The following is a 14646-nucleotide window of genomic DNA, read 5'->3' on the forward strand; positions in this document are numbered from 1 at the left end:
AAATATTGATTTGTTCCCAGCATTAGTTTAAACTTTGATTTTTCAATCCTTGTTCCAGGTTTGACTTGATTCATTATTATTTTTCTCGTCAAAATCTGAAAATCTTGAAAATATCAGGAAAATCAGGGCACATGTCACTTTAAACTATTATTTTTCATATTTTCATTTTCTATTCTTGTACATTTACAGCAGTCATTAAAAAACATAATATATGCTTTACAATCAATAAGTATTAAAAACAATGTTTCTCAAAACACTTCCTTTTAATTAAATCAATTAAACAGCTGTTTTAATTAATAAAATAAAGTATGTTGCAACCTGCCACCTTGTTGCATACCACCCAGTGTTTAAAATAATCATTTTAAAGTTAATATATTGTAAAATATTAAATCTCTAAACTATTTAAATCGCTTAAACCAAAATATACAGCAGTCATTTGGGTGATAAAATATAATTGCCCACACAAAGTAATAAAATTTCAAGCTAATTAAAATCTCCTCAATAAAACCATGTAATCATGTAATTCAATCAAAGCATGAAATTTTTAAGGATGACCTTTTGATGTTAAGGTCAAATTATTATGGCTTTATAAATATTCATGAATTTATTGTTAATTGTATTTTTTCAACCATTCCTTTTAGTAAAATAATGACTTAACAAAGTTATATAATATAACAGTGTTACTAAGTAAGTATCAAGTGGCAGTAATTAATGTATCGTAAATTATTTTAAAAATGATACTTTTTATTGATGTTTTATAAATTCAATAAAATATGAACCAATTTATTTAGCTTTAGTATATATAATGAAGCAAAGGTAATACAAAGGTAATGAAACTCAAATACTTAGTAGTTATAACCATGATTTAAAGTCAAGACAATAAAAAATGTCAGATATGAATGGGTTTTACTTTCTACTTAACAAACTACAACAAAATAATTGGAGACAAGACCTGTCCCCAGAAAACTGTTTTTAAAACACTCAACTTATTCCAATGCTGGAAAAAGTAATAAGAGTAAAATAGAATAAAAACATTCTGATATAATGACTAATTTTAAGTTTTGCTATTAAAAGTGAAAGTGACCTTGACCTTTTTATCTTGACCTTTGACCTTTTTATTAAAAATGAGTATGGTTGGTAGGACTCACCAATTAAGGTGTATTTACTAACAAAATTTGAAATTCCCTGGTCAATTTACTTTGATTTAATGACCTATTTCAGCTACTTAGTGACTTTTGACCTAATAAAAATTGATGGATGTGACAGTTAGAATTCATCAAGGTGCATCCACATATTAAGTTTCAATGTAAGATCATTTTGTATTGAAGTTGATGCCCATAAAAATGTTATGATACATAGCAAAAAATCATTTAACTAACACAAATGCAGCCAAGTGGTTTCTGCCTCTCAACCCAGGGACTATGGATCTGAATTTTGGGGTCACAACCATATTTTCCTCGTAATGTCAGCAGTACTAGGTGAGTCTAGAATGTTAGATTTAAATATTATTTAGCTAAAACCATTCATTACAACAGCTTAATGCACGGAAGGGCACCTGAGGTCTTCCTCCACCAGTAAAGCTGAAACATCGCCAAATGACTTATATTGTGTCCAAATGACCTATATTGTGTCTGTGTGACATAAAACCCAATCAAACAAACAAAACAACAGCTTAAATGAATATGTTTAATCAAACTTAAGATAACATAACTTTTTTTTCCTTGAAATAATGATGTTAAAGATACCCTTCATCCACCCACCCATTCCTTTTCAGATACCATGTTTCTTGTAAAGTGATCATTTAGTTTGATTTGTTTTATATTATTGTGAAATTTTTGCCATATTTTTACTTTGATACAACATCCCTCATTCCATCATTTTGTGAATCATTATTACCCTTGTTTGTTGGTTGCTTAAATATTTCATTTCTGCCTTTTTTTTGTTGGTTACTCAGATCTCACCAGAAGAAGTCAAAATACCTAAAAGCTGTTGACAGCTCTGGACCATTCACTGCATAGCTATAACGCCAATGACATCAAATATGTCCTTCTTATTTCTCGCTCTCAACAACGAGCACATCATTGGGTTGACTTGATAACTGGGTAATTGTGTTACACAACTAAAGATGATTATCGCATTAACCGAAATTCTGTGTCGCTTATTAAAGGACGGAAAAATCCTTAAAAAGGAATGAATTTATCCCTTAATCCCCATTAAACAGCCCTATTTTCCGTTGTCTACAACAGCTTGCCTTTTATTCATAATCGTACCTCAAAAAAATTGTGAACGCAACAAAAACTCACAGCTACCACGGCAACAGACGGTTTCTCGAAACAAAGGAAAACATTCCAAGTATTTAATCAGTCGTAAAATATTACATTCCAAACACAAAACACAGCTGATTTTCATAAAACAGTAATAAAATGAAGAATTTGTCATCTGTCTTTCAAGATAAACTGTTACATTGTAGTATATAAATAAACAGAGAGTTAGTGTTTGACTTACTTTTCTATATGCTGTACATATATGATTGCTACCATATTAATAATTAAGGTATTCACTCCATCATAGCCTTTAATGTATTAAATTAAACAGACTTTATAAATATTCGGTAAATTATAATATTTATAAAGAAGTAGTTAACAAAATAACAGACCATTTTGCTGCTTTCCGGATGATTGTCATGTCTTCGAACAATGATAAAACTATGAAAAGCCAAAGATGTCAAAATTGTCACTTATGTATAAGATAGTCAAATGACTTTTAAGGTTTATGCTGTCAGAAATAATCATAGTTATCCAATATTTTTATTTGTAAAAAAGTAACAAGTATATCCAAATAAGATAAAAGCAATGATCTAATTAAAGGTAGCCGGTCTCCCTTCAAACATAGGGACAGTGAGTTTGAACCCTTCTGTAGTCAAGACTATTTTTCTCCATATGACTGCAAGACTGGGCAGTAAGGAGTAAATCAAATAAGTTTCAAGTCTTCATTGCAAGCAAATGTAAACTCTTCTATAAAGCTGTCCCTGTGATTTCCCAATTCTAAAGAGTAACTTTTATTCCCCCTTTTTTTTGGACTAAGGTGTTGTTGGGGGCTAATTCAATTTATTCTACATTAAATTTTGACCATTAAAAAAAGGAAAGGGGATTCCAATTTCATAGGAATCTGTTAGTAGCCCAGTCAGGCTTAATGTTTGATCTATAAATTCAAAAGTTGGCCTTTGAATAAGGTAAACAATATATAATTCAAATAATTTTGTTACAAATAATTTGGAAATTATATTTACCGTCAGTTCATCCATTCTTGATTTTATCCGCTTTTTTTCAAAACAAATATTATTCGCACTTTAAGTTGTTTGTATTTATTTATTCACATTTTGTTCATTTTAATTAATTAAACCTATGTCCATTTTTACTTATTCACACTTTGTTCATTTTCATTTATTCACACTTTTATCATTTTATTTATTCACACTTTGTTCCTCTTTTTTATTATATTCACACTTTTTTCATTTGTTTTGTTTTCACACTTTGTTCATTTTTATTTTATTCACTTTGTTCATTTTTTTTTATAATTAAATGAAAATCCAACATATAATTTTATAATCATTATTGAATTCATTTTTCGGAGTCTTATTAAATTTTACCTGTTTAGTTTTTTTTCAGAAATATCATTTTCATATTTCCCTTTTAATTTCATTTATAATCCAACAACTTTTCTCTGTCAAGTAACTTTCATACTACCTACTGCCCAATCAAAAAGGTCGATCAATTTTTATTAACTCCAATCACCAATTGACATAATTTACAATGTACAAAGTATACAAACTCAACAACTTTTTTATCGACAAAACTTCAAACAGCTGATTGAAAAAACGTATTGTTTAAAAGACCATAGAATTGATAACTCCGTATAACATGTCAGTAACATTGACTTTAAATATATTGAAAGAATACAGGCAACGTTCGATACTTAAGCTTAACTATAAACTGGAGCGAATCCAATAAAATTAACAGATTTGTCTTTCTGTAAAAACTTTAAAATTGACACCTTAATTTAACATTTTGCCTAGTTGAATCATTCAGTTCTAACTCAACATGAAGTATAATTTGATCCCATGTTTTTAAATCTCCGAAAACAAAACGGCTCTTTCACGGGCCCATTTTAGCGAACTCGCCTTGGCGATATTCGATACGTATTTAAAAACCTTAATAAGTAGTAAAATCAACATTATTAATTTCTTCAGCATATTCAATTCCCTTGATAATAATGATACAAAATACTTAAAATACTGCGTTAATGTAACATATTCAGACTAACCAAGAAATATGATCGTAAAATTAAAGTAGCAATTGATTTCTAATTAATCCTATGTAATAATTTTACTAAAATATGCGTAACATAATAATTTCAACTTGAGTCAGCTCGATTTTCAAATTTGACACGACGACATGAAATATTCAAAATTTCATTCATAAAAATTTACATGTAACAAAAAGCCGTCTAAATCTGTTACATTTTATAGATGTTAAAGAGGGCATAACTTCAACTGATGTGTTGATGATGCTTAAAAGTGGGTCATGACCTTATAGAGTATAATTTATATATAGGTCAAAGTAATCCTTGACCTTGATGTGTAGTCCTAGTAACTTCTTACAGTGTCTATTGTCTAATCAGGTCAAAGTAGGGCATGACCTTTGGATGTCCTTATAGAGGTCAAGTACACATATAGCCTTGACATAAAGAAGTCAGGATACAGCCATGATCATATAGTATCTATCAGGGCCAAAGAAGGACATGACCTTGGGGAGTTGAGAAAGGTCAAAATAATCCATGACCTTGCATAGTTAATCTAAGACACAATCATATAGCCATGACCTTACAATCTTGACAAGGGTCAATAGATAACATGACATTGCAAAATGTTGGTGTTTTATAAAGGTATCAAATACAGTCATTACCTGGCTGTGTTAGTATCAATAAAAAGTTTCATATAGATCTCTTAATCCATCATTGAAAAACAAACCATATTAGGCAAATTTAGAGAATGACCTAATATGTGTGCGTGATAGGAACCTAAGAAATGAAGACCCACGCACTTAAGTATAATTGAGATAACCGGTCTGATTTTTATGACATAAATATAATAATCTACTGTATGACAGGAGGATGTCTGCCAATATGGTCACATACAGTTGGTATACCCTTGTCAATATGACTGTCATGCAAGGAACAGATATCCTACTTTGCCAAAAGTCAAGGTTGTGAAATAAAAGATGTCGTACTTTGCAAAAAATTAAAGGTTACACACAGTGGCATTATATGGCAATCATTTCATGATAGACATGTGAGTGCAAAACTTGTACAACAGGCAGACTAGACATATCAGTTTGTGATACATGAGGAAAAATTACCTTATTAATTAATAAGTATTGCTTCCAAGAACAGGTGTCAAAATTTGGCAATCTAACAAAATCACAAAGCCACATATCAACGGATGAGTATAAACAAATATTTAAAAATTCAACATTAAAGGAACTCCCCTGAACATTGTCCAAAAGATTAAAAAACTAACATGTGCAAATCTTACTTTTAAAACGTTAATCAAAATTAAATTGAAAAACAATATTGAAAATGATTATTAACAGTAAGTCTGTTTGGGAGGGGCGTTTATAATTAAATAGAATATACAGTAAAATTATGGGGACAAGAAAATTTAACCAAAGAAAATTTAAAGCAACAGTAGATTAAAGAATTTTTAAGGTTGCCATATTTTCTTTTATTGCACCTGTCTTAACTTAAATAACTGTTACAAATATCTTGATTGGCTTGTAAGGAACGACATGTCAACCTGTCAAAACCTTACATATTAGAATAATTTATTAATTCATGCTTTCAGAGCCAAAAATACACATCAAACGATACCTAAAACATGTTCAAATCTATGTTATAACAATTTTTTGTATGTTACACATGTCATTGAAAACATTATGAATAAAGTATCATGTAAAGTTGAAATTTTTCAAATTTTTTGTGAATGTTTTTTTTAAGGTAGTCTTACTGTAATGCTTTCCTGCCCAAAAATTCTAACGTCTGCCAATATCGTAGCATTTCGGCTATTTCAAGAATGTTATTTTTTTTTAAATATTGGGCATTAGATAATTTACAATCACTCATCCTTTATCGCTATGTACTAAATTCCGGTAATAAATGATTAAAAATTATTGAATACTGAAGATTGTGAAAAATAACGTTCCGGAAATGGACTGATCTATTACGATATTGGCCGATGTTAGAAATTTTTTTGGCGGGAAAGCATATTACAGTAAGACTGCCTTAAAACACATTACATTCTATGAATATTAACTACTAGTACTCTGAGAATACGGGTAAAAAAATTTCAGTGTTTAAATCGTAACATGGGGGTTGGTTGGTGAAAATTTTCTTTATTTTAAAAATTTTGTTCCCAATGTGTACCCCTTTTTTCTTTGAAACGAAAATTCTTGTTTTGTGAAAGACAGTTTTTGTTTAATTTTAAGTTTTTAAAAACGTTTAAATTGATATAACCGATATGGCTGATGTTAAATATCGAGGACTCGATGCAAAAATGTTGTAACGCGTATGAAATGACAAAACGAGATACCATTTATGACAAACTTCTTTGATTTGTTTATTGAACCAAAAAAGGGCGTACAAGACAGGCACTTGATAAACTTTATTTTTTTTGTTGCATACTTTTTTCAAGATATGTTTCTTTTATGTTGCCTCTTTAATCAGAAAAGCTTTTAAAGTTTACGTTACTGTTTTTTTTATAAAAGGGGGAAATTTAAAAAATTTCTCTTCATTTTCCATCGAAAAAAGTTTGTTTTTAGGTCAAAATTTTACACCCCTAAAACCTTCATACAAGGGGAAATAATACAAACCCGAATCCTCCCTTGATAAGATCCTTGTGATCCAATATATTTATATTAAAAAAAATCCCCAAAATATAAATATCATATTCGCCCAAACCGAACCCCCTGTTCCAATATTTTACTAAAAAATTAGAAAATCTGTCAGTTTTTAAGGGCCCAAATTTAAAAATCCCAAAATTTTAAAGTTCCCAAAGCGGGACGGTTGAAGGTTGCCCAAAATTTTACCCCAAAAGTTTTGCCCAAAACCATTAATTTTGATGCCAGTCAAACCCTAAATAATTTACACATTGTTCATTTTTTATTTTTTGTAATATTGCTTAAAACGGTTTTTTGAAAAATTTTCTTTCAATTTACAAGTCTAAATTTTTATTCTGTAATGCAAGAATTTTTTATTTTTTACAAGCCAAGATATATAAATTGTATAACTTGGAAATCTATCAGGTTAGTGGCTGTTTCACTGTCGGGGTTTAAGTGGCCCAAATTTTTATAACTTTTAAAACATGCAAAAAATGAAAAAAATTCCCAAAGAAATTTTACATTATTTTACAATTTAATCGAGGGGAAAAAACATGAAAATTTTTAAATTTTTATGATATGATTAAATTATTATCCTTAACTCTAAACAAGTGTGACCATTGCAAGCTAGATCGGTCAGCACATCTTTGCCGTCTGATCACTTTCTGCAATGTTTAATATTCCGTCAGAAAATGTTCTTTAAACAATAAATGGTTAAGTCCAGATTAAATAATTGTCAACTCCAATGAGGCCCGAAAGCGTAAAACATAACATTTAAATTTCTTACATACATCGGCTGGGACACTTAACACAAGAAAGATATGCAAAAGATAATTAAAAACTATGCTGTAAATAAACTGTGTGAGCAAAATTTAATAATCCAATAATATTTTGTATACAAGTTATTAGTCTAGACCTAAATCAAATCAAAAAATATTTTTAGTCCAGTCAAATCAATAAACTTCAGTGGGGTCCCTTTAAGCTTGGAAAGGGTTTCAAATTTGCACCCAATAACATTATCTAAATAACAATAATGTTAATTAGTTAAATGCCCTATTGTACTTAATGAAATATAAATCTTAAAATCTGGACTAATTTAACTTATCCTTGTTTAGAAGCTTATAGGTGAAGGTAAATTAAACATTTTAAATCATTTTATTTAATGCTACATAAACTTATGTCAATAAATATTAATTGAGGAACAATCAAAGAATTAAAGAATTAATATTATAGCTAATCTGTAATGCATTAACTTAAATCACATTTAATTTCAAATATGATATAATAATTCTATAGTACTATGAAATACTGAAAAGAATCGCATTTGTTGTTGTTTTTCACCTTATACTGAAAATCGTAACCTCAGATAAATTTAATTAATAAAAAAACAAAAAAACTCAAACTTAAAACTGCATGTATGCAGACCAGGCCTGGCTCTTAACTGGCAGTCAAGACTTACCGAGTCACTTTCAGTTGAGACTGAAGGTGTGAGAATTAAGACTGCTCTGTTATACTTTTTGCGAAAGTCACCTAATGACCTTACCAAACCCGATGTTACATAAAAAACCTTCATCAAAATAAAAACCAAATCCGTATAAAAGTAAAATTTTATACTGCAATTAGCCAAGTTAAAGAATAAACCATATCAAATTATACATAAAGGATCGCCTCAAATTAAGGTGGGTGGGATAGAATGGGGTAGACAAATATATGTCATATGATACCATAACGAACAAAATTACGATATTTAAATCGCCACTATTGACAGTAAAGATTTAATTCTTGCAATCATGCTTAATTGTTGTCATCAGGTACGAAACTTATTATCAGGTACGTTTAAATGTTTAAATCACTGTTTTGAAATCAAAACTTTTAACAAAAAACTTTATATCGGGACTGCAGATATATCGGTAATAATTTGTGGGTCGTATTTCCGTTAATGCTTGATTGTAAGATCTAATGTATGATTACGGTTTGTGGAATTAAAGCTTGGTTTAATATTATATCCGAGTTACTTATTTTTTTTTTATTTTCCAACAAAAACATGGTTACCTCCCTTCCATGCTTATAGCTGGGATAAAGACACCTTTAGAATAAAGGCTGTTAAATGAACAATTTGACTCTAGCAGGCTAACCAGGTAATATCAATCTATACTGTGGACTTCCTAATATCAATCATTTATATCAAAATAACCTTAAACTTTGCATAGGAAGTAAGACAAATTTAGTGGTTAATAAAAAATTAAAAATGTCAGATAAAATTTTTGGCAAAGCTTTGCTTTTTTTAATCTTTTTTTTGATAGTTTTTGTTATTTTTTTTGAGGGGTCATAGGGGTGACACACGTAATAAAAGTAAGTCACAGGTTAAATAATTAAAATCATAAAAAAAAAATAGAATTACTTAATTTTATCAAAGGCTTGGGATAAAAAACCTGAAAACAGGATTTTTAAAAAGGGAATTTCCTTGTACTCAGCTTATTTTTAAAACAAAACCATAAAAGGGTTTAAAAAAAGGTTAAAAGGTTTTCTACTCAGGTGTCCATTGCAATGCCTTTATCAGGACATTTGGAAGCACATTTTATTAGAATTATACCCGGTACATAAGTACATCAGCTTAATACTTAAACCTTAATGATAAAGAAACATAATTATGATCTTAACAGTGTTGGTGTACTCTCCCTTCCCCATCCACTATCCTAAACCAGACCCCAAAAAAGAAAACAAATCAAATGCCTTTGTCAAGCTTTTAAAGTTAACTTCTGCATATTCGTGAAGCTTTCAACATGATTATAAAGAATTTGTTGATATAAGCAAGAGAAAAAGGCATTTTCATACTTATAAAGTACGACAATTTTATGGATTTCGGAGCCAATATATGCGTAAAAAATGTACAATATCAAGACCACGTTATTAGCCTTGTGACCCATATTGATGATCATTTCAGATGATTTAACATTTTGAATGTCAGTGTAAGAGTATTGAACTTCTAGCGGACAACGATGAAAAGAAGCGAATAAAAGATCAGCTAGTAAGGTGTAAAAACTCATTGAACCAAAATAAAACATCTTTATCCGGCATAACAAAAAGTTTGTCGGTTGACGGAGATTGCAATTTAAGATGAAAATTATTGGTTTTTGTCGCAATGTTAAGAATTTTTGGGGTTGATAAAACAATGTTAAGGTGGTTTGGCACGCTTCAGATAATTGCGATATAATCACAAGGTGACGATGTCAACCATTTATGTTGTCTTACTCATTGTCAAGCAGAAAAAAATGTCACCACTTGTGAACAAATGTATTTTAAAAAGGTCTATAACTATTAAAACCCCCACTGAATTTAAGTAATGGACATCATGTAGTCCTGCTTTGAGTTTGGAATTGCCCATTAACGTAATGCAGGATTTTTGTTAGGATATCCGATGCTTTACTCGTTGATCAGTATCATAGTCTTAATGATATAGGGATGTATGTATTGTACTTATTCTAGGCTAAATGAAGGCCCATCTGCTCTTTCAGGCACTGAGAGTACGGACTCCGGACATTTCACCATTCATGTCCTTAAAATAGGGAAAGTTTGTATAACTTTTTAGTCATGCTTACACTTTAAAAGTAATAATTATGGCAACATTCCAGCTTTACTGGTGGAAGTACACCTCTGGTTCCCCTTTGTGCATTATTTCATGCAGGCACGAGCGGGCACCTGAGCATAACAACCACTGGATAAGGAAAGGATTGGCTAATCGGATCTATGCTTTTGGCATTGGCCTATCATTATGTGACAGTTATTGCACACAAAGGTGGTCATTATAAATCATACTGCACTGAGGCCTTTCTCTTAACAAATTTGCCGACTTTGCACAAAATGAACAAAAAAACAAAACAAAAAAAACCCAAACAAAATGCACCTAAATGCATTTAAGCAGTGAATGCACATTTTTCAAGTCAATTGAGTTCTATTATTATTTTACCTTACTAGGTTCAGTCACAGACGATAATTGTAGGGATATAATTATTTCAAGAAATCAGAGCCGAGCCAATGAGCATAATTTTAATTGTAAAGAATTAAAATTTGAAATCATGCAAATAGTTCTCAAATATTTTTTTTGTTCACGATTTCTTTTTTCTTTTCTATTCAAAGAGGGGCCAAAAACAGCTGTAGGGTAGGTTAAATGTTTTTTATTTTAAATAAAACTATCCTCTCATTGCTTTTTTCTATATAGAAGTTTTTTAATTTCTAAAATAAAGATTTAAGAATATGAATAAAAAAATAAAAAATGCAAGAAGGCCTAAGATAGGGCCTTTCAGTTTTAAAAAAAAATAAATTTTGATGAAATTTTAAAAATTAAACCCCATACAAAGAGGTTTCAAAAAAAAGTGAATTTTGTTTAACTCTCCCAAAACAAGGGGATTGAAAAATTTTTACTTTATTCCGAATTTGTAATTACGAGTAGATTTTAAAAGAACGCAATGCAGGACAAGAAGAAAAATGTTCCCTTCACATTGGATTTAGAAGCTACATGTCTTGCAGGATGAGTGACTCAAAAAATATATTTTGATGCCTGAAAATTGAACAAAAAATCTAATTTTGTCCGAAGATTAACCCTTATTACACGTAAATGGACTTGTCCATCTTTCAATCTAAATGTTTTTAATAACTTATATGCTATAATAATACTTTCTTCCCCCTTATGGCTGAGGGGTTGCCGTAAAGGGTTGAGGCATCAGAATTGCAGGGCGTGATTGTAAGAGGTGACTAAATGGGTTCGAATTCCTTGAGTCAATGCATCTCTAAGCTCCAGCAGGTGAGGTGGTATTGAAGGCACATTAAAGAAATGTCAAACATGCATTAAATAGTGTTTCAATAATGGATTTAGAGCATGTCAGATGTTTCAGCTTAAGAATGTAGAAAATGACTGTGATAAGGGTTTCATAAAACAGTAAAAATGTAGTTTTTTTAAACTTTTGCAAAATTATAATACACTATAAATTTTTTAAAATTTTCCAAAAGAATTTTTGATAGTATGTAAATGGGAAATGGTTATTACTTTGAAAACTGTAACAAGATACCAAAATTTAAAGTTTTTGAGAAATAAACTGATAGCATTTCTGAGGCATAATGGGCCTTTAAGTTTGTAACACAAAACCTTATAAGCTAAAATCATCTTTCCTGTTTTTGCGCAATATGATATAAATTTTGTTGGTGCACCGTAAAACCAAATAAAGAATACACAAAACAATAATACTTTCTTTTACCTTCAATTCTCTGCTAGCTGAGGAGCCTCCGATTTTCTGCATTGAGGAAATTGTGGGGCGTGTAACCGGACTGACCATACCGGATCGTTGTACGGGCCTGGGTGCTGACATTGTCCGGTTCACTGCGGATACCCTTTGAGTCGGTGGTGCAGGCCTTTCTGTACGTCTCATTTTGTCTTAATTTTATGTCAGACATGCGGGAGATAATCCGGCTGATTGATTGAATCCGTTTTCGAAAATAAACACTTTTGCCATGGTAACTGAATACTTTTCTTTTCAAAAACACTTAAATCCGAAAATTTGCTTTGGCCATGAATAGAAGGTCTCAACTTGATCTACCAACTGAAAAATAAAATGAACAAATTTTACTTCCAATTTATCTATAAGATGATCAAATTAAATCTTTGCTCAATCAAATAATATTCATGGTATTTAAGTTTGCAATAAATCACACAAAAGATTTATTTAATTAATTACTTAAATCAATCAATATTGATAGTAAAAGTGTGCAATAAATGACACAAAAAATGCATTTTATTAATATAATCAACTAATATTTCTAATAAAGTGTGCAATACATCACACAAAAAATGCACTTAATTAATTATCAATTAATAGTTCTTAAGTAAAGTTGTGCAATAATTTTCACCATCAAATGAACTTAACTAATAATCAATTAAAAATGATATTCCAGGTATGAATGTGTGCAATAAATCAAACCAGAAAATGCCCTTGATTAGATAACCAGTTAATATTTCTTGTAAATTTTTTCAATAAATCACATCAAAAATGCATTTACAGACTGTTACAGTTAATACTTTTTTTTAATATTTCTGGTAAAGGTGTGCAATATATCATGCCAAAAATACATATATACATGTATGGTATTGCAATGTTTATATCTAAATAATATAAAAATATTGGGAAGTATACAATCATGTACACTGCAAAACATTAAAATTAATATTCAAAAGAAAAAAAAACTAAAGACAAAAAAACAAACCAAAAAATATCAAGGTAATTTAAAATTTCTTAAACTTAATTCATCAGCTGCTGTAGCAAAAAATGTTTTCCGGCTGACTCTATTTTTTATTAATTCTTTAATTTCTTCTAACATTTAAATGATTTTAAAATAATACAAAAATAAAAAACTAAATTTTAAATTATCAGTCCATTGTTACTGAATTTTTAAAAAGTTTTATGCAAATGTAATTATTTAATGGTTGAATAAATGCAGTTATCAAAAAATGCAGTTATCAAAAAATATTTATATTTATTTATAAATAAATTGTATAACAATTTTTATTGCAATGCAGTGTTTTCAATTTTCAATAGTTAATGGAAATATCAAAAATTATATTATTAATTTTTTCTCTTAAATACATGTATTATACCTAGTATGTATATATTTCTAAATTTCCGGTCAACGTACACTATTTAACATCCACACAGAAGAAACCAAAAGTAATCCAGTGGATAAATATTTGTTTTCACCCTTAAATATTCCGACACCTTTTGATGACAGCGTTGTGTATCATTGAAGTAAATCCTTATAAATCCCTACGCCAACAAAAGAGTCCCTAAATAGCTTTATAGCCTATTACATAATTTATAATCTCAGCGAAAAACTTTCACAATTATGACTTATCATTATGATTACGAAGGTGTACAAACACGAGGATTTCACATCTATATGTGCAAGCTTAATTTGAATAAACATTTATATCAACACAATTATTTCAGTGAATGAATCAGTGTACCAGTATATCCTATATAGATATATTATCTGCGACAACAAAAAGCTGACCGATAATTCAAATCAAAAGTTTGTGATGTTTCGATATTAAAGTAGTAGATAAAAAAGAAAAAGATTAAAAGATTTTTGATGATGATTAAGTGGAGGAGGTAAAGAGGATGATGATGATGATGATGATGTATGTAATGATGATGATGATGATGATGATGATAATATTGATGACTTTACTAACTGAACAATTTAAAAAAGTTTCTTCACAACCATGAAATTACTATGTTTGATTTTAATATGAGAAAAAAAATCAGAAATAGGCTCACTTTCTAAAAATATTACACCTAAGACCTTTTATTACATTAAAACATTTATCATATTCTGTCAGAGAAAGAAATTCAATAATGATCATGGTAAAGAAGGTAATGATGACGGTGGTATTGATGATGATGAAGATGATGATGATGATGAAGATGATGATGAAGATGATGAAGATGATGATTACGTTTATGATGATCAGGTAACAAAGAGGAGAAATGGAAGAAGTCAAGAAGAAGAATAAGTAGAAGAAGAAACAAAGAAGAAAATAAAGAAGAAAAAGGAAAGAAGAAAAAAGAAGAAAAAAGAGAAGACAAAAAGGAAAAGAAAACAAAGAACAAAAGAAGAAGAAGTAGGAAAGAAGAAGAAGAAGTAGATCTTTTTTGCATATAAGTGA

The 14646-nt window shown here is 29.6% G+C and overlaps 1 protein-coding gene across 2 annotated transcripts in view; it reads right to left on the reverse strand.

Annotated features, from left to right (window-relative positions):
- Positions 1–12531, reverse strand: part of LOC132729661 (serine-rich adhesin for platelets-like) — a 112727-nt gene extending 100196 nt beyond the window's left edge. Inside the window, exon 1 of one of the 2 annotated variants that reach the window (XM_060715465.1) lies at positions 12185–12531. In XM_060715465.1, coding sequence (XP_060571448.1) covers positions 12185–12355 — 171 coding nt within the window. In that variant the 5' untranslated portion in view covers positions 12356–12531. Of the gene's footprint in view, positions 1–3289; positions 3416–12184 lie in introns of those variants that run through there. The other variant, XM_060715466.1, reaches the window with a different exon arrangement.
- Positions 12532–14646: the final 2115 nt, after the last annotated feature.

The sequence above is a fragment of the Ruditapes philippinarum genome, unplaced genomic scaffold (assembly GCF_026571515.1).
Source record: "Ruditapes philippinarum isolate M1 unplaced genomic scaffold, ASM2657151v2 ctg712_1_1_1_1, whole genome shotgun sequence".
Taxonomy (NCBI): domain Eukaryota; kingdom Metazoa; phylum Mollusca; class Bivalvia; order Venerida; family Veneridae; genus Ruditapes; species Ruditapes philippinarum.